Source organism: Stegostoma tigrinum, chromosome 11 (assembly GCF_030684315.1).
Source record: "Stegostoma tigrinum isolate sSteTig4 chromosome 11, sSteTig4.hap1, whole genome shotgun sequence".
Classification (NCBI taxonomy): Eukaryota; Metazoa; Chordata; class Chondrichthyes; order Orectolobiformes; family Stegostomatidae; genus Stegostoma; species Stegostoma tigrinum.
Genome location: NC_081364.1, coordinates 190760 through 212470, shown reverse-complemented (window position 1 = coordinate 212470; position 21711 = coordinate 190760). Strand labels below are relative to the sequence as shown.

At 44.2% G+C, this 21711-nt stretch overlaps 1 protein-coding gene across 2 annotated transcripts in view; it reads right to left on the bottom strand.

Moving 5' to 3' along the window:
• stimate (STIM activating enhance) overlaps window positions 1–21711 on the bottom strand; it is a 110028-nt gene that overhangs the window by 19058 nt on the left and 69259 nt on the right. For both annotated transcript variants that reach the window (XM_048547516.2, XM_048547517.2), the window contains 2 exons: window positions 17479–17591; window positions 6232–6309 (listed from right to left, as the gene is read on the bottom strand). In XM_048547516.2, coding sequence (XP_048403473.1) covers window positions 6232–6309; window positions 17479–17591 — 191 coding nt within the window. The remainder of the gene's footprint in view (window positions 1–6231; window positions 6310–17478; window positions 17592–21711) is intronic.

The window sequence follows — 21711 nt, the reverse complement described above, 5'->3', positions numbered from 1 at the left end:
CTAGGGTTAGTGATGATGGCGTTTTGGACATTGTTACAGTGATGGGGAGGTGCAGGGATATGGGGGAAAGGGGAGATTTGTATTAGAGCCAGCACAGGTGCAATGGTCCAAATGGCCTCCTTCTGCACCATAAAAAGCCCATGAAAAAGCTTATGATTCTGTGAGAGTGGTGCATCTGTATGTCTGCTTAATTTTTCTTCTAAATGATAAATATCTCAAGTTGGAAAGTACTATCAACGGAGCGTAGCTGGACTTGCTGCTTCTAATCTTATAGACAGCACTGCTGCTAGTGAGTGTTGGTCGTGAGAGAGGTGAATTTTGAAAGTGGTGAACCGAGTATCAGTAAAGCAGGTTGCTTTGTCCTGGACAGTATCTAGCTTCTTGGGTGTTGTTGGAGCTGCACCCATCCAGGCAAAAGGAGAGTATTCCATCACACGCCTGACTTGTGCCTTGTAGATAGTAGACAGACACTGGGGAGACAGGAGGTGAGTTACTTCCTGCAGAACTCCAAGCATCTGGCCTGTTAGACATTAAATCAAAATTTAAAAATGGGCTGTGGGCATTGTTGGTTAGATCAACTTTTAATACCCATCCTTGGGGTGTCTTTGAGAAAGTGATAGTGAGCTACTTTCTTGAACTACTGCAGTCCATTTGGTTCAGGTAGGTCCAAAATTTTGAGAGCTTGAACACTTTGACCCAATGGTGTTGAAGAAACAGAAATATATTTCCAGGTCAGGGTGGTGTAGCTTGATGGAAAACTTGGTTGTGGTGATGTTTTCATGTTTCTGTTTCCCTTGTCCTTCTAAATGGTAATGGTCGTGGAATTGGAAGGTGCTACCAGCATTGGTGAATTTGTACAGCGCTCTTCTAGATGGTACACACTGCTGTTACAAGGCAGCCTTCGAGTTAAACAACAATGCAGAATTGCCAACCGAAAACTGACAGCTGAGTTCATAGAACATAGAACATAGAAAAGTACAGCACAGTACAGGCCCTTCGGCCCACAATATTGTGCCGTGGAATAATCCTAATCCAAAAATAAAATAACCTAACCTACATTCCCCTCAATTCACTGCTGTCCATGTGCATGTCCAGCAGTCGCTTAAATGTCACTAATGACTCCGCTTCCATGACTACCATTGGCAAACTACTCCATGCGCTCACAACTCTCTGGGTGAAGAACCTCCCTCTGACGTCTCCTCTATACCTTCCTCCTAACACCTTAAAACTATGACCCCTCGTGGCAGTCAATCCTGCCCTGGGGAAAGTCTCTGGCTATCAACTCTATCCATGCCTCTCATTACCTTGTACACCTCGATCAGGTCACCTCTCTTCTTCCCACTCTCCAGAGAGAAAAGTCCGAGCTCAGTCAACCTCTCCTCGTAAGACAAGTCCTCCAGTACAGACAACATCCTGGTAAACCTCCTTTGCACCCTCTCCAAAGCCTCCACGTCTTTCCTATAATAGGGCGACCAGAACTGGACACAATATTCCAAGTGCGGTCTCACCTGGGTTTTGTAGAGCTGCAGCATTACCGCACGGCTCTTAAACTCAATCTCCCTGTTAATGAAAGCCAAAACACCATATGTTTCTTAACAACCTTATCCACTTGGGTGGCAACTTTGAGAGGGCTATGCACTTGAACACCAAGATCCCGCTGTTCCTCCACACTGCTGAGAATCCTGCCTTTAATCCTATAGTCAGCATTTAAGTTCGACATTCCAAAATGCATCACTTCGCATTTATCCAGGTTGAACTCCATCTGCCATTTCTCAGCCCAGCTCTGCATACTGTCAATGTCTCACTGAAGCCTGCAATAGCCCTCGATACTATCAATGGCACCTCCAACCTTTGTGTCATCAGCAAACATACTAACCCACCCCTCAACCTCCTCATCCAAGTCATTTATAAAAACTACAAAGAGCAGAGGCCCAAGAACAGAGCCCTGCGGGACACCACTCAGCACTGGCCTCCAGGCAGAATACTTACCATCTATAACCACTCTCTGCCTCTTGTAAGCCAAGCAATTCTGAATCCAGACAGCCAAATCACCCTGTATCCCATACCTCCTGACTTTATGAATGAGCCTGCTGTGGGGAACCTTACCAAATGCCTTGCTGAAGTCCACGTACACATCATCCACTGCTCGACCCTCGTCAACCTGTCTTGTGACCTCTTCAAAGAACTCAATAAGATTTGTGAGGCATGACCTGCCCCTCACAAAGCGATGCTGACTCCCTTTATCAAACTATGCTTTTCCAAACAGTCATAAATCCTATCCCTCAGAATTCTTTCCAAAACCTTGCTGACCACCAAAGTAAGACTGACTGGTGTGTAATTTCCAGGGATTTCCCTATTCCCTTTCTTGAAAAGAGGAACCACATTTGCCTCCCTCCAATCTTCCAGTACGACTCCTCTGGAGAGTGAGGAAGCAAAGATCTTCGCCAGTGGCTCAGCAACCTCCTTTCTTGCTTCCCGGAGCAACCTAGGATAAATCTGGTCTGGCCCTGGCGACTTATCAATCTTAATGTTTGCTAAAATTTCCAGCACATCAACTTCCTCAATCTCGATCTGTTCAAGCCTGTTTTTCTGCTCCTCAAAGTTCTCATTCACAACAAGGTCCCTTTCCTTAGTGATAACCGAAGCAAAAAACTCATTTAGTGCTTCCCCTATCTGCTCAGACTCCACACTATCCCTGATCGGCCCTACCTTCTCCCTGATCATTCTCTTATTCCTCACTTATGAGTAAAATGCCTTCGGGTTCTCCCTAATCCTTCCTGTCAAGCCTTTTTCGTGCCCCCTCCTGGCCCTCCTAATCCACTTTTGAGCTCCTTCCGAGCAAGCCTGTAATCCTCTAAAGCTGTGCTATACCCTTGCTTCCTCCACCTTCTTTTTGACAAGAAGAATCTCTGTACCCGTCATCCAAGGCTCCTTAATCTTACCCCTTCTTACCTGTCTCAGAGGAGCAAATTTATATATCACTCGCAACAACTGCTCCTTAAACAGCCTCCACATGTCTGCTGTGCCCTTTCTGTGGAACAATTGCTCCCAATCTGTACTTCCCAACTCCTGTCTGATAGCGTCATCGTTTTCTTTACCCCAGTTAAATATCTTCCTCTGGTAAGTGGTCCTTTCCCTTTCTATGGTTGTGGTAAATGTGAGGCTGTTGTGGTCACTGTCGCCAAAGTGTTCTCCCACCACGAGATCTGACACCTGTCCTGGCTCATTGCCGAGCACCAAATCCAAAATGGCCTCCCCCCTCGTCGGCCTGTCCACATACTGAGTAAGGAAACCCTCCTGAACACACCTGACAAAAACGGCCCCATCCAAACCATTTGCACTAAGGAGGTTCCAATCTATATTGGGAAAGTTGAAGTCACCCATAACAGCCCTGCTAAGTTTGCACTTTTCAACAATCTGCCGGCCGATGAGCTCTTCGATCTCCCTACTGCTATTTGGGGGTCTGTAGAAAACTTCCAATGAGGTAACTGCTCCCTTGCTGTTCCTAACTTCCACCCATACTGACTCAGTCAACAAACCTTCCTTGGCAACCTCAGTAGACGAGTCCTCATCAAAAGTTCCTTCAGCCAACGTTATACTGTCCTTGACTAACAAAGCCACACCTCCCCCTCTTTAACCACTTTCCCTGATGTTAATGAAAGATCTAAACCCTGGAACCTGCAACATCCATTCCTGACCCTGCTCTATCCATGTCTCTGAGATGGCCACAACATCGAAGTCCCAGGTACCTATCCAAGCTGCAAGCTCACCTACATTATTCTGGATACTCCTTGCGTGAAAGTAGAGACACTTCAACCCAGCTTGCTGTCTGCCAGCACACTCCTGTGACAGTGAGGTCCTGTCCATGTCCTTTCTACGCTCATCCTCCTGTGTACTAGAACTATACCTCAGTTTCCCATCCCCCATCTGAGCTAGTTTAAATCCACCCGAATAGCACTAACAAATTTCCCACTCAGGATATTAGGATCCCTCTGGTTCAAGTGGAGACAGTCCTGTTCGTAGAGGTCCCACCTTCCCAAGAATGAGCCCCAATTGTCCACGTACCTGAAGCCCTCCCTCCTGCACCATCCCTGCAGCCATGTGTTCAGCTGAAATCTCTCCCTGTTCTTTGCCTCGCTATCATGCGGCACGGGTAACAAACCACAGATAACCACTCTGTTTGTTCTAGCTCTCAGCTTCCACCCTAGCTCCCTGAAATCCTGCCTGACATCCCTATCCCTCTTTCTACCTATGTCGTTGGTGCCTATGTGGACCAAGACTTGGGGCTCGTCACCCTCTCCCTTCAGAACCCCAGAGACACGATCCGAGACATCACGGACCCTGGCACCTGGGAGGCAACATACCAACCGTGAGTCTCTTTCGTTCCTGGCAAACCTTCCATCAGTCTTTCTAACTATTGAGTCCCCAATGACTATCACTTTCTTCCTATCCCCCCTTCCCTTCTGTGCAAGAGGGAAATACTCTGTGTCAGAGACTTGCACCCTACTGCATGCCCCTGGCAAGTCCCCCCATCCCCAAAAGTATCCAAAACGGTATCCTTGTTTTTCAGGGGAACGACCACAGGGGATCCCTGCACTGACTGCTTTCTCCCCCTTCTAACAGTTACCCAGCTTTCTTCACGCTTAGGAGTAACTACTTCCCTGAAACTCTTGTCTATCACTGACTCTGCCTCCCAAATGATCCCAAGTTCATCCAGCTCCCGCTCCAGTTCCCTACCCATGAAGACAGCCTCAACCGTGATCTTGGGTTCATGTTGCAAAAGGCCAGGTGATGGTCTAGTGATATTATCACTAGGCTATTAATCCAGAAACCCAGCTAATGTTCTGGGGACCCACCATGGCAGATGGTGGAATTTGATTTCAATTTTAAGAAATGTCTGGAATTAAGAATCTATTGATCACCATGAAATCATTTCCAATTGTCGGAAGCCTATTTGGTTCACTAATGTCCTTCAAGGAAGGGAATGTGCCATCCTCACCTGGTCTGGTCTACGACTCCAGACCCACAGCAATGTGGTTGACCCTCAACTGCCTTCTGAAATGGTCCAGCAAGCCATTCAAGTTGTACAAATCACTGCAAAGTCTCAAAGATATTAAACAGGACAGATCACCATCGATCTAGGCACCGGAAAAAACAACGGCAGAAACAATCCTGTCAACCCTGCAAGTCCTCCTCACTAACATCTGGGGGTTAGTGCCAAAATTGGGACAGCTGTCTCACAGTCTAGCCAAGACTGCCTGACATAGTTAAACTCACAGAATCATACCTTACAGACAATGTCCTAGACACCAGCATCATCATCCCTGGATATGCCCTGTCCCACCGGCAGGTCAGAGGCTCCAGAGGTGGTGGCTCAAGAGGGAGTTGCTCTGAGTGTTCTCAGCATTGACTCTGGACCCCATGAATTCTCATGGCTTCAGGTTAAACATGGGCAAGGAAACCTCCAGCTGATGACCAGATATTGTCCTCCCTCAGCTGATGAATCAGTACTCCTCCATGTTGAACAGCACTTGGAGAAAGCACTGAAGATGGTAAGGGCACAAAATGTACTCTGGGTGGGGCATTTCAAAATCTACTACCACCAACAGTGGATCAGTAGCAGTACTACAGATCGGGCTGATTGGTTCCTAAAGGACATAGCTGCTAGACTGGGTCTGTGGCAGGCAGTGAGGGAACCAACAAGAGGGAAAAACATACTTGACCTCATCCTTACCAATCTGCCAGCTACAGTTGCATCTGTCCATGACAATATTGGTAAGAGTGACTATTGCACAGGCCTTGTGGAGACGAAGTCCCACCTCAAACTGAGAATAACTTCCATTGTGTCATGTGGCATCATCACGGTGCTAAATGGGACAGACTTCGCACAGACTTAGCAACCCAAAACTGGGCATCCATGAAGCGCTGTGGGCCATCAACAGCAGCAGAACTGTACTCTAGCGCAATCTGTAACCTCATGGCCCTGCGTATCCCCTCACTCAACCATTACCATCAAGCTGGGGTCAACCCTGGTTCAATGGAGAGTGCAGGAGAGTGCCCAGGAGCAGCACCAGGCATATCAGGTCACCGGACCCAAAACGTTAACTCTGTTTTCTTCTTCATAGATGCTGCCAGACCTGCTGAGCTTTTCCAACAACTTTGTTTCTGAACTCATTTAAGTGGCTCAGTTCAGGTACCTTCAGTAAAGGTCAATCTGAATGGGCTACTTACATTGACAAAAAAAGGAACTATGAGCATCACAATCGCCAGCTCCAACTGTGGGTTCTGGATTGGATTCAGTAAAGCTATCTGCGAAGAAAATCAGAAAAGCAATGCATAAATGATGAAAGGTTATTTTACTAAGCAGGTTTAAACCCATAATCTCTTCCCATGGACCACATCACCAACCACCCCATCTATAATTCCCTTGCATACCAGAAAGATAATTGAATGCAATTGAAAAAACTGGCATACCCACCACAGAAAAACAGAAGTATTTACAGCACTGGAGATGACCATTTAGCCCACTGTGCCTGCATTGGTGCATAAAATATGCATCATAACCTAATGCCAATCTCCTGCTTCTTTCCCCCCTCTACCCTAGTATATAATTTTTATCTAAATAATTTACCAAATGCTTCTTGAATACTGTATTTGAACCTGCCTCCACCACCTTTCCAGGCAATGCATTCCACACTCAAACTACTTGCGTAGTGAAACTTTAATGGTCGGGAACAATTTCTCCCAGTAAACTCTATCCAGCCTGCTCATGATTTCGAAAAACTTTATCAGGTTTCCTCTAGCTTTTCTCTCTCCGAGGAGAACAGTCTCAACTTCTTCAATATGTCCTCATAATTGCAGTTCCTCATACTTAGAACCATTGTTATAAAACACTTCTGTATTAACTCCAATGAATTCACATCCTTGGCAGCTATAACTGTACACAATATTCCAGGTAGGTCAACAAGTGTCTTATACAAGTTCAGCATCACCTCCTTGCTTTTGTACTCTATGCTCCTATAATAAAACCAAGAACACTGTATCCTTTCTTAAAGCTCTCTTCACCTGTCCTGACTCTTTCAATAATCTGTGCACAGATACACCCAGGTCCCTGTGCTTTCGCACCCGCTGCTAGGAATTATACACCCTATTTTGTATTAACTTTCAATGTGAATTTTACCAAAATACATCTACTCACATGTCTCTGCATTGAAACTCATCTGCCACTGATCTGGCCACTCCAAGGAACAGGTGTAGGCCATTCAGTCTCTTGAGTCTGTCCTGCCAGTCAATGCTGTGAGGCAACAGTGCTAACCACTGAATAACCATGCTGATACATCTTAATGATGGATGGCAGGAACAGGATACTGATTGTGGATGATCAGCCATGATCATAATGAATGGTGGTGCTGGCTCGAAGGGCCGAATGGCCTACTCCAGCACCTACTGTCTATTGAGATTGTGGCTGCTCTGTGGCCTAACTCCATACATCTGCCTTTGGCCCATATCCCTTAATACATTTGCTCAATAAAAACTTCTCTCCTTCAAATTTAAAATGAACAACTGAAGCACCATCAACTGTCATCTGTGGAAATAATTTATCTTTACCTATCCGGTCTTTTCCTGTTTATACGCTGAAGACTTAGTTCAGGTGATCCTCAACCATCTAAATTCTAGTGAAAACAGGCCTAATTTGCGTAATCTCTCCTCATAACTTAACCCTGAAGTCCAAGTACCATTTTCGTAAACTAACATTGTACACCATCCAGGGTCAAAAATCCCTCCAAGAATGTGGTGGCCCATATCTGTCCACTGTATTCCAAGTGGAGTCTAACCCCAACCATAACTCCACCAACCTGTCTCTACCCTGTTGTACACTGTCCTCCTCACAATTTACAACTTTCCAAGTTGCATCCCCTACAAATTTTAAAATTGTCTGTTGCACACCAAACTCAAGATCATTAAGATGTATCAGAATGGTTATTCAGTGGTTAGCACTGTCGCCTCACAGTGCTAGGGACCCAAGTTAGATTCCAGCCTCGGACGACTGCCTGTGTGGAGTTTGCACATTCTCTCTGTATCTGTGTGGGTTTCCTCTGGATTCTTAGTTTCCTCCCACAGTCCAAAGATGCGCAAGTTAGATGGATTGGCCATTCTAAATTGCCCATAGTGTCTAGGGTTGTGCAGGTTGGGTGGGTTAGCCACGAAGAATGCAGGATTACAGAGATACGGCAGAGAGGTGGGTCTGGGTAGGAGGCTCTTTGGAGGGTTTGTGTGACTTGATGGGCCAAATTGCCTGCTTCCATGCTATAGGGATTCTATGATATCAAGAAAACCAAAGGTCCCAGTGGCCGCAGAACATTCTTAAGGTGGGGGTGGGGGGAGTGAGCAGCCATAAGTTATTGTGCACTTTGGAACAAATGACATAGGTAGAAATAGGGATGAGATCTTGTGGAGTGATTATAGAAAGCTAGGAAAAGTTAAAAACAAGGATCTTGACAGTGTTAATCGACTTCCCCACATACCAGTGACAGTAAGAACAGGAGGCCATGACAGATGAATGAGTGGCTAAAGAATTGGTACAGCAAGCAGGGATTCAGATTCTTTGATTATTGGGATCTTTTCTGGGGCAGAGGTGACCTGTTCAAGAGAGACAGGTTGCACCTGAACTGGAGGGGACCAATATTATGACGGCAGATTTGCTCGTGCTACAAGGGAGGGTTTAACCTAGATTGGCAGGTGGATGGGATCCTCAACAGCTGGGAGGCAAATGTGAAGCTGGAAGGAGATACAGTAATCAGAAATAACAAGTTGAAGAGACAGGTCGGAATATGACAGGGAGCGAGGAATGCCTATTGGATTAAATTGCATCTATTTCAATGCAAGAGGGCTGACAAAGTAAGGCTGGGTGTGGATAGGTACATTCGGTTAGGATATTAAAGTCATTATAGGAACATGGCTAAGGGAGGGACAGGACTGGAAGCTTAATGTGCTAGGCTGTAGGTGCTTTAGGTGGGACAGGGGTGGAGGTAAGAAGGGAGGGGGAAGTTGTATTTTTGATTAAGGGGGATATCACAACAGTATTCAGAGATGAAACAACTGAGGCATCATCCAGTGAGGCTTTGTGGGTGGAGATAAGAAATAAGAAGGGGATGATTTTGTTACTGGGTTGCACTATAGGCCCCCAAATAGTCAACGGCAATTAGAGGAACAAATTTGCAGGGGCAATAGAGTCGTCATAGTGGATGATTTTAATTTTCCTAACATTGACTGGGACTGCCATAGTGTGAAGGGCTTAGATGGAGTGGAATTTGTTAAATGTGTTCAAGAAAATTTCTTCAAACAGTATACAGAGGGTCCTACTTGGGAAGGGGCAAAACTCAACCTACTCTTCGGAAATAGGGCAGGCCTAGTGACTGAAGTGACAGTTGGGGAGCACTTTGGGGCCAGTGGCCATAGTTCTATTAATTTTAAAAAAGTTATGGAGAGGGAAAAAACTTGTCCACAGGTTCAATTCTAAACTGGGGCAAGGCAAATTTTGATGGAATTATGCAGGAGCTTGCAGGGATTGACTGGAGTAGTTTGTTTGCAGACAAAGGGTCCTCTGGCAAGTGGGAATCCTTTAGAAGTAATTTAGCTAGAGTTCAAGATCTATACTTTCCTGTGAGGGTGAAGGGTAAAGTTGGCCTGCATAGAGAACATGGATGGCAACAGATATTGAAGCTTTGATCAGAAAAAGGGAGGCATGGCTCAAGTACAGGCAGCTGGGATCATGGAAATCCTTGAAAGTATATAGGGTATACAGAAGTTTACTGAAGAAGGAAATCAGCAGCATCAAAAGGGGGCACGAGATAGGTTTGACTGAGAAGATTACAGGGAACCCAAAGAGGTTCTTTAAGTATATTGAAGGAAAAAGAATAACTAGACAGAGAATAGGACCCCTCAAAAGTGGACATGTATGTGTGGAACTGCAGGAGACGGGCAAGGTCCTCAATGAATATTTCTCCTTTGTGTTTACAGTGGAGAAACACATGAACACTTGGGAAACTAGTGGTGATAACTTGGGGACAGTCCACAGTAGAGGTGGTGTTGGTCGTATTAGAATGTATGAAGGTGGATAAATCTCCTGATCCTAACCAGATATATCCAAGAACACTACAACAGGCAAGGGAAAAAATTGCGGGGACCCTGGCTGATGTATTTGCATCATCGTTAGCCATGGGTGAGGTCCTGGAAGACTGGAGGGTAACAAATACTGTGCCCTTATTTAAGAAGGGCTGCAAAGCAAACCCTGGGAACTACAGACCAGTAAGCTTAACATCTGTGGTAGTAAGTTACTTGAGAAGATTCTGAGGGATAAGACACACATGCATTTGGAAAGACAGGGTTTGTTTAGGAGTAGAAGGATAACAGGAACTGCAGATGCCGAAGAATCTGAGATAACAAGGTGATGAAGGGTCTAGGCCCGAAACATCAGCCTTTCTGCTCCTATGATGCTGCTTGGCCTGCTGTGTTCATCCAGCTCTACGCCTTGTTATCTTTGATTAGGAGTAGTCAGCTTGGCTTCATGCGTGGGAGATCATGCCTCACAAATTGGTTAGAGTTCTTTGATGAAGTCATCAGGAAGGTTGATGAGGGCAAGGCAGCAAAAGTAGTCTGTATGGATTTCAGTAAGCCTTTGAAAAGGCTCCACACAGTAGGTTGCTCTGGAAGTTTAGATCACATGGAATCCAGGGAGAGTTGACCAGTTGGGTTAATGGTAGCAATTGGCTTAATGGTAGGAAGCAGAGGGTAATAATGGAAGGATGCTTGTCAGGCTGGAGGCTGTGACTAGTGGTTGCCTCAGGATTTGGTGCTGGGCCCATTGCTGTTTGTTATCCATATCAATGATGTGGATGATAATGTACAAGGCATGATTAGTAAGTTTGCAGATAACACTAAAACAGGCAGTATCATGGACAGTGAGGAAGGTTATCAGAAATTGCAGCAGGATCTTGGTCAGCTGGGGAAGTGGGCTAAGAAATGGCAAATGGAATTTAATGTAGTTAAGTGTGAGATGTTGCAGTTTGGAAAGTCAAATCAAGGTAGGGGGTTTTCCAGCGAGTGGTGGGGCCTTAAAGTGTGTAGTGAAACAGAGGAATTTGGAATTCAGGTGCACGGTTCTCTGAAAGTGGAGTCACGGATAGACAGGGCAGTGAAGAAGGCTTTTGGCCTTTATCAGACAGGGCATTGAGTACAGAAGTTGGGAAGTTATGTTGCAGTTGTACACGACCTTGGTGAGGCCACACTTGGAGTACTGTGTTCAGTTTTGGATACCTTGCTATAGGAAGGATGTTATTAAACTGGAAAGAGTGCAGAAGAAATTTACAAGGATGTTGCTAGGACTCAAAAGACTGAGTTATAGGAGGAGGGTTGACCATCCAGGAATTTGTTCTGTACAGTGTAGGGGAATGAGGGAGGATCTTATCGAAGTGTGTACGATCATGAGAGGCATGCGTAGGATGAATGCACTCAGTCTTTTTCCAAGTGATGGGCAACCAAGGTCTACAGGGCATCAGTTTAAGCTAAGAGGGGAAAGAATAAATGGGAGCCTGGGGGACAACTTTTTTTACACAGAAGGTGGTATGCATATGGAATGAGCTGCCAGCAGAAATGGTTGAGATAGGTACATTAACAACACTTAAAAGGTATCTGGACAAATAATTGGTTTGGAAAGATTTAAAAGGATATACGCCAAATGCAGGGAAATGGGGTTTAGCATGGATGGACTTTTTGGTCCGTATGGACCAGATGGGGCCAAAGGGCCTGTCTCTGTGCCGTACGGCTCTATTGACCTTTGGGGAACTCCACTAGAAACTTTTCTACAGCCTGAAAAATTTACATTGACTGTTACTCCCTGATTTCTATGACTCAGTCAATTTAGTGTCTGTGTTGCTCTTGTCCCTTTTTCCACCATGACCTATAGCTTTCGTCAGAGCTCTGTTTATGGTACTACATCAAACATCCTCTGAAAGCACATGTATATCATATCAACAGTATGATGATCATCGGCCCTTTGTACCTTTCAAAAACTTCCAGCAATTACAGATGATTTTCTTTTTAGAAATCTGTGCTGTCTCCTAATCAATCCACCTTTCTCCATGCAACTCCTAATTCCATTCTGAATAATTGTCTCTAGAAGCTGTCCTACCACTGAAGTTAAAATGACTGGTTTGTGTCAATTGGCTTATCCTTACAGCCTTTAGTTATAGAGGTCTACAGCATGGAAAAAGACCCTTTGGTCCATCAAATCTGCACTAGTCAAAAAACAATCACCTGACTATTCAAATCCCATTTTCAGAGCACTTGGCCCACATCCTTGCATGCCTCGGCATCGCAAGTGTACATCAAAATACTTAAATGTTTTGAGAGTTAATGCTCTACCACCCCTTACAGGAAATGAGTTCCAGATTCCCACTACATTCTGGGTGAAAAGAATATTCCTCATTTCCTCTCAGCCTCCAGCCCCTTACCTTAAATTTATGAATCCTTGGTCATTGATCCCGCTACCAAGTGGAGTGTTCCTTTCTGTCCACTCTATCTATGCCCCTCAATTTCAAGGAGGCTCCAGGAAAGTGTGGATGTCACGCATGGCTCAAAGATTTACATCATAATTACCCAGTTGCCATCCAGTAGGCTAGCAAAATAGAGTCAGCTTTTCCTGTCAGATTAATGTCACTAATGAGACATATTGCAGCAGTGTTCGGATGCATTTATCTCTTTACTGACTACGGTCCTCACCCAAACACAACACAAAATAGGCCCGAAACGTCAGCCTTCCTGCTCCTCTGATGCTGCTTGGCCTGCTGTGTTCATCCAGCTCTACACCTTGTTATCTCAGATTCTCCAGCATCTGCAGTTCCTACTATCTCTGAAACAAAAGTCAATGTTATTTGTTGCCGCGAAGCCATATGTTGGTGGGTAATGTTGGCAAAATTCACTGGACTCTAAACTATAAAACTGGAATTTCTAAATCCTAGATTCAAATGAATGCTTGTACTTTTCTATAAATACATATGTGAAAGTTTGTGGCCAGTAGGAAGATGACTTAAGTTGATGTGCAAAGATCCACATGCCTCTGCCAGTCTTCTTAACCTCAGCAAAAATCCCAACAAGGATTCCCCTGGGTCTCATACGCTATCGGTTTTACTTGGCAGTTTGAGAATTAGAGAGGCTTAGGGTTGTAATATTCCTTAGCCAACTCTGTCAACTCTTGAAAGGTTTTAGTATCTGGTGTCTCTGGGAAAGTCAGACTTCTGATAACCGAAAATGCTTGTGGACCCACAGGGGTCATAAGAATTACTTGTTGCTTTTCATCTGCCCCAAAGTCATTTACCTGGAAAAAATATGTATTCTTTCCACATACTAGGCCCAGTCTTTGACGGCAAGATCAAGCGAATCAAGCTTCCCAAATAGTGGCAAGATGCCAGAAACGCTTACCCCAAGTCAAAGACCACTCTCGCAAGTTAATCTCTTTAGGGGTGTGTTTTTCTCTCATCATCACTGAAATAATACTTCAAAGGCTAGTACCCTCTTACCAAGTCACCATTTATTTACATGTGCATTAAACCTGACACTCAACCAGCTAGCTCCGTGTCAGCTCCTAGACCGTGAAGAAAAATCAGAGTAACTTTGATTTTTTTTCTTCACAGATGCTGCCAGACCTGCTGAGCTTTTCCAGCAACTTCTGTTTTTGTTCGGACTATTTCTTCCTTGATTGTAGATTTAAGCATTTTACCCACTACAGAAGTGAAGCCAATGGGCCTATAGTTACCAGAACAGCCTTTGAGCCCAGCAAATTTTGGTAAATTACCACAAGTGCATTTGTTTTTTACCTACTGCCCTCTCTTTTAGTACCCTGGGATGCATTCCAACAGCATCAGGAGACTGGTCCAATTTTAACAGCATTAACTTGTCCAACAATACCTCTTTAGTGATAATGATTTTTTTCTGTTGATTCTCACCTGCCATTGCCTCCTTGCAATCAATTATTGGCATGTTACTTGTGTCTTCCACTGTGAAGACTGACACAAAATACCTGTTCAACACCTTGGCTATTTCCTCATTTTGCATTATTAAATCCTTCTCATCCTCCAGAAGATTATAAAGTCATGGGGGGCATAGACAGGGTGAATAACCAAGGCCTTTTCCCCAGGTTAGGGGAGTCCAAAACTGAAGGAGATAGGTTTAAGGTGAGAGGGGCAAGATTCAACAGGAACTTGGGGAGCAACCTTTGCACGCAGATGCTGGTGCGTGTATGGAACGAGCTGCCAGATGAAGTGGTGGATGCGGGTAGAATTATAACATTTAAAAGGCATCTAGATAGGAATATGAATAGGAAGGGTTTCGATGGATATGGGCCAAATGCTGGCAAGTGGAACTGGATGAGTTTAGGATACCTCATCGGCATGGACAAGTTGGACCGAAGAATCTGAGTCTGACTCTATCTCTGTTTTAAGTAATTGCCCCTGATTTTCAAACAGCTGAGTTGTAGATCATCTCAGCAGATACAACATCTGTTCCGTCTCTACCTGTTCAGGTCTCATTAGGATATTATATAACCTCTTGCTCTTTTAAACTCCAGCAGATACAAGACTAGCTTGTTCAACCTTTCCTGAAAAGACAAATCATCCACTCTAGGTACTAGTCCAATACATTTTCTCTCAACTATCTCCAATGTATTTACTTAAATGAAGTGATCAAAAACTGTGCACAGTACTTCAGGTGTTATCTCACTAATGTCCTGGATAACTGAACTATAACTTCTTTTCTGTATTCTAGTCATCTTGTAATAAGTGATATCATTTCATTAGCTTTCCTACTTACTTGCTGTACCTGCAAACCAACCTTTTACAATTCTTGGATAAGGACACTCAGATCCCTCTGGGATTAGAATAGATAGGTGCTTGTTTTTGACTGTGCAAACTTAATGGACCAAAGCATCTTTTTCTGTGCTATAGACATTATTACTCTATCTCAGAGCTCCTCATTTTCTCACCAATTCGATCAAATGCTTTTTGCTCTTCCTGCCAAAATGGACACTTTCACATTTTTCCACATGATATTGCATTTGCTACATTTTCACCACTTACTTAAACTATCTGTATCCTTTTGTATGTTCTGACGAAGAGTCACCTGACTCTTTTCAGGTTGGCAATTTGCACCCAATGGCATTCCACAGGACTTGGAAGAAGGAATTGAATGTACTGTAGCCAAATTTACAGACAACACAAAAAGAGATGGAAAGGCAAATTGTGAAAGGGATACAAACAATTTACAGAGACGTGCAGATACTGATGTTGAGCTGAAGTGGACAAAGTCAGATATCAGATGACAAAGGTTTATTTGAAATCAATAGCTTTCAGAATGTAGCCCTCTCGTCAGGTGTTAAGTGGTTAAAACGTTGGCAAATGGAGTATAATATAGGAAAATGTGAATTATTCTCTTTGAAAGGAAGAACAAAAGAATGATCTTATTTGAATGGAGAAAACTGCAGAATACTGCAACACAAAGGGACCTGGGAGTATTCCAGGAAGAAATACAGAAAGCTAGCACACAAGTGCAGAAGATAATCAGGAAGGTTGTTGGAATGATGACCCTTATTTCAAGGGGATTGAAGTATAAGAATAGGAAAGTCTTACTGCAGCTGTACAAGGTGTTAGTGAGACCACATCTGGAGTACTGTGAGCAGTTTTTATCCCCTTATCTAAGAAAAGGTATTATTTCACCGGAGGCAGTTCAGTAAAGGTTCACTAGGAGGGACTGTCTTATGAGCAAAGGTTAAACAAGTTGAGACTCTGCTCATTGGAATTTAAAAGAATGAGAGGTGATTGCATTGAAACACGTACAATTTTTATGGGACTTGACAGAATAAATACTGAGGATGTTTCCCTCATGGGAGAGTCTAGGACTAGATGGCACTGGCTCAGAATAAAGGTGCACCAGCATGACACTATCTGTAAGGTATGATTCGGTTGCTCAAACACCATCGTGGTCAGTGTTCCCTTGAAGCTGTGTGGCACTCAGCGGGTCCGTGCACGCTGATCAACTTGTGAACACATTAACTTTGAGTTCTGTAAACCATTGCTGCGGAAAGGACCTTTAAAATTGCAGGGAATGTAGATCATGATCCCCTGTCCTAACGAGGGAGTTACTCAAGGGATCCTCAATACTGATTCCAGACCCCGTGAAGTCACACAGCATCAAATCAAACATAGCCAAGGAAAGCTCCTGCTGATAAGGGGAGGTGATGGCTTAGTGATATTATCAGCAGATCTATTAACACAGAGATCTGGGTCATGTTCTGAGGACCTCGGTTTGAATCCCACATGGGGTTTTTAAAAGTTTGGAATTAATATCTAACAGCGGCCGTGACACCATTGCGAATTGTCGGAAAAACTTGCCTGGTTCACTAATGTCCTTTAGGGAAGGAAATCTGCTGTCTTTATCTGATCTAGCCCAGATGTGACTACAGACCCACAGCAATGTGGTTGATTCTTATCTCTGGGCAATTAGGGATGAACAATTAATGGTGGCTTAACCAATGCCCACATTCCCTGGATGAATTAAAAGAACATACCCACCACCCTCTCTCAACTCAGGGATCAGTACTGCTCCAGGCTGAAAGCCACATACAGGAAATATTGAGGGTGGCTAAGGGCAAAAAATGTACTCTAACTGAGGTTCTTCAACATTAAATATGATACCTGATAATTTGGCTGAGTTCTAAACAACACAGCTACTCATTTGGGACTGCAGCTGGTGCTGCGGGAACCAAGAAGGGGGAAAATGAACTTGATCTCATCCTCATTGTACTGTAGCTGATACATCTGTTCATGGCTAGGACAGGCCAGCACTCAATCCTTGTGAACTGGGCTAAATAGAATGGATTTCAAATAGATCTTGCAATTTAATACTGGACATCCATGACGCGCTGTGGGAAATCAGAAGCAGCAGAATTGTATTCAGACACAATCTATAACCACATGGCGTGGTTTATGCCAGACTACCGTTACCACTATATCAGGGGATCAATACTGGTTCAATGAGGGTGGAGGAGGGCATACCAGGAGCAGTACCAAGCATATCTAAAAATGAGATAGCAAACTAATGGAGCCAAAACACAGGACTACCTGCATGCTAAGCAGCATACGTGGCATGCACTAGATACAACTACTGATCCCACAAGCCAATGGATTAGATCTGAACTCTGTAATCCCTTCCTAACAGCACTACTGGTGTACTTTCACCAAATGGGACTGTAACAGTTCAAGATGGGAGTACGCTTGCACTTTTCTAAGGGCAATTACAGATAGGTAATGAACAGCCTAGTCATGAATGTCCACATCCCAAAGGAGTCAAAAGTGTAAGAAGTTTCAGTAACACAGATAAGTTCAATTTGAGTTGGGATGGAAGAGGAAGTGGACAATGAATACAAACCTTCTTCCACTGAGGTAAGAGCAGCACCACAATCACCACAGTCTTCTCCAACATCATAATTAACAGGTAAAGTGCACACTGTCCAACCCAGGCACTGCACTCCAGTGGGTCCCCTGCAAATTAAAGTTTAATACATGGAGTGAGTGCTGCATGCAACCAGTTAACAGTTGGATTATTAGATTTCAATTTAATTTAAATGCAGGAAAAACCAAACCAAACCGCATTCAGGCTTGCGGTAATAAGTGATGGTATAGACTCAATAGGCTGAAGAGCATTTTCTGCAACTTTACGATTCTATGAATATACAAGTCACAAGTGGCAAAAAAAGACCAACTCCACTAAGTGAGATTTTAAGCACCACCCTCACCCCAAAGCTCCTTGACATTCAATGGCATTATCAGTGCTGGATCCTTCACTATCAACAATCTGGAGATTATCAAAGACCAGGACACTCAACTGGACCAGGGCAGTATTTTCATCCTGATTCCCAGTAACATCAGCCTTGCTAAGGCTCTGTGATGTCACCTCTGTCAAAAGTGGCCTTGACATTAAGGGCTGTCACTCTCACCACACCTCTGGAATTCAGCTCTTTTGTCATGTTTGAACCAAGGCTGTAACGAGGTCAGGCGCCAAATTGCCCTGGTGGAACCCAAACTGGGCGTCACTCAGCAGGTTATTGCTGAGCAGGTGCTGCTTGATAGCACTGTTGATGACACCTTCCATCACTTTACTGATGATCGAGAGCAGACTGATGGGGTGGTAAATGGCTGGATTGGATTTATCCTGCTTTTTCTGTACAGGACATACCTGGGCAATTTTTCACATTGTCCGGTAGATACCAGTGTTGTAACTGTACTGGAACAGCTTGGCTAGGGGAATGGCAAGTTCTGGAGCACAAGTCTTCATACCATATGTTATCAGTGTCCACGGCCTTTGCAGTATCCAGTGCCTCCAACTATTTCTTGACATCGCATGGAGTGAATCAGGATGGCTGAAGGCCGGCATCTGTGGCGCTGGTGAACACTGGATCAGGCTGAGATGAATCATGCATTTGGCACTTCTGGCTGAAGATTGTTGCGAATGCTTCAGCCTTATCTTTTGCACTGATGTATTGGTTCATCCATCATTGAGGATGGGGTTCCTCCCCTCTCAGAGAGTTGTTTCATTATCCACCACCACTTACAGATGGGTGTGGCAGGACTGCAGAGCTTATATCTGTTCCATTGGGTGAGAGACTGCTGAGCTATTCCATCACTTGCTGCTTATACTGTTTGGCTGGCAAAGAGTCCTGTTTGGTAGCTTTACCAGTTTAACATCTCATTTTTAGGTATGCCTGGTGCTGCTCATGGCAATGCCTTTCTGCACTCATTGTTGAACCAGGCTGATACTCTGACTTGACGGCAATGGTTGAGTGGGAGATATACCGGGCCACAGGGTTTCAGATTGTGATGCAGTACAATTCTGCTGCTGGTGATGGCTCACAGCATCTCATGGATATGCAGTCTTGAGTTGCTAGATCTGTTTGAGGTCTGTCCCATTTAACATGGTGATAGTGCCACACAACACGTTGGAGGGTATTCTCAATGTGGAGGCAGGACTTCATCTCCACAAAGGCTGTACGGTGGTCACTCTTACTGATACTGTCATAGACAAACGCATCTGCACCAGGCAGATTTTTCCACTTGTTGGTTCCCTCACCGCTCGCTGCAGACTCAGTCTAACAGCAACGTCCTTTAGGACCTGACCAGCTTGGTCAGTAGTGCTGCTGCTGAGTCATTCTTGGTGGTAGACACTGAAATCGTCTCATCCAGAGTACGATTCGCACTCTTGTAACCCTCATTGTTCCTCTAAGTGCCTTTCAACAGATTCATTAGTACAGGTTCATCAAACAAGGGATGATAGTACATGACAATTAGCAGGAGGTTTCCTTGCCTAAGTTTAACCTAAAGCCATGAGACTTCATGGCATCAGCAGTCAATGTTAAGAACTTCTAAGCAACACCAGCCTGACTGTATACAAGTGTACTGCTACTTTATTTGGGGTCTGTCCTGCTGGTGGGACAGGATGTATCCAGGGATAGCAGGTGGCGGTGGTGTCTGGGACACTGTCTGCAAGATATGATTCTGTGAGTATAATTATGTCAGGCTGTTGCTTGACTAGTCTAAGATAGTTCACCAATATTTGACACTAGCCCCCAAGTGTTAGTAAGGAGGATACCGCAGGGTCAAAAGGGCCTTTTCTGTTGTTGGCTTTTCCAGTGCCTAGGTCAATGCAAGTTGGTCCACCCATTTTCACTTCTTTGAGAGTCAACCACAGTGCTGTGGGTCTGGGGTCACAAATAGGCCAGACCAGGTGAGGATGACAGATTTTCTTCCCTAAAGGATATTAGAGAGACAGATAGGTTTTCTCAACAATCAACAATGGTTTCATGATCATCAGTAGATTCTTAATTCAAGATTTTTCCTACTGAATTCAAATTCTGCCGTGGTGAGGTCTGAATCTGGGTCCCTAGAACACGAGCCTAGTTTCTGGACTAATACTCTCACGATAACACCTCTAGGCAATCACCATTTTATAACAACAGGGGGAGGCGATAATATCTTTACATAAGGAGACCAGAACTGGACACAATACTCCAGGTGTGGTTTCACCAAGGCTCTGTACAGCTGCATTAAGATATCTTTGATCCTGCGTTCAAATACCCTTGCAATGAGGGCCAACATAACCACTGCCTTTCAAAATAGTTGGTGCGCCTGCATGTTTACTTTCAGTAACTGGTGTATATGGACAGTTTGGTTTCCTTTGCAAATCAACACATCACAGTCTATCACCATCAAACTACTCCTCTGCGAATCTGTTTTCACACACTGAAATGAATAATTTTATCAAAACAGAGATCAGGATCAGGAATAGGTCACCAGGCCCTTTAAGTCTGTTCTGCCATTCAATATGATCATGGTATTTCCACTTTAACACGTGTCCCTGATACCTTTAGAATCAAAAAGAAAATCTGTTTCTTCAATAGAACATTACAGCACAGTATAGGCCCTTCGGACCATGATGCTGTGCAACCTATTTTCCTATCCCAAGGTCAAACTATCCTGCATACCCTACATTTTAAAATCATCCATGTGCCTATCCAACAGTCGCTTAAATGTCCCTAATGTATCTGACTCCACGACCACTGCCAGCAGCGCATTCCACACCCACCACTCTCTGTGTAAATACTTGATGAGTTGGGCCAATAGGCCAAGGAATGGCAGGTGGAGTTTAATTTAGATAAATGTGAGGTGCTATATTTTGGAAAGACAAATCAGGGCAGGAATTATACATTTAATGGAAAGGTCCTCGGGAGTGTTGCTGAACAAAGAGACCTTAGAGTGCAGGTTCATAGTTCCTTGAAAGTGGAGTCCCACGTAGACAGGATAGTGAAAAAGGCGTTTGGTATGCTTACCTTTATTGGTCAGTGCACTGAGTGTAGGAGTTGGGTGGTCATGTTGCAGCTACACAGGAAATTGGTTAGGCCACTTTTAGAATACTGCATGCATTTCTGTTCTCCTCACTACAGGAAGGATGCTGTGAAAATTGAAGCGGTTCAAAAATGATTTACAATATGTTGCCAGGATTAGAGGATTTGAGATAAAAGGAAGCTGAGTAGGCTGGGGCTATTTTTCCTGGCATGTCGGAGGCTGAGGGGTGGCCTTATAGAGGTTTATAAAATCATGAAGGGCGTGTATAGATTGAAGAGGCAAGGTGCTTTCTGAGAGTGCGGGAGTCCAATACTAGAGAGCATAGGTTTAAAGTGAGAGGGGAAAGATTTAAAAGAACCTAAGGGGCAACATTTTCACACAGAGGGTGGTACATGTATGGAATGAAGTGCCAGAGGAAGTGGTGGAGGCTGGTACAACTACTATGTTTATAAGGCATCTGGATGGGTAATTGGAATAGGAAATGTTTAGAGGGATATGGGCCAAAAGCTGGTAAATGGGATGAGATTAATTTAGGAATCTGGCCAGTATGGATGAGTTGGACCGAATGGTCTGTTTCTGTGCTTTACAGGTCTATGACTCTACATATTCAGTGACTTCACTTTCTGTGGTAGAAAATGGCACATGTTTAATACACTTTGAATGAAAAAAATCTTTCCTCATCTTAGGTGTAAATGGCCTACTCTGCATCCTGAGACTGCAATTCCATGGTTCTAGATTCTCCAACAGGGAAAACACACTCCAT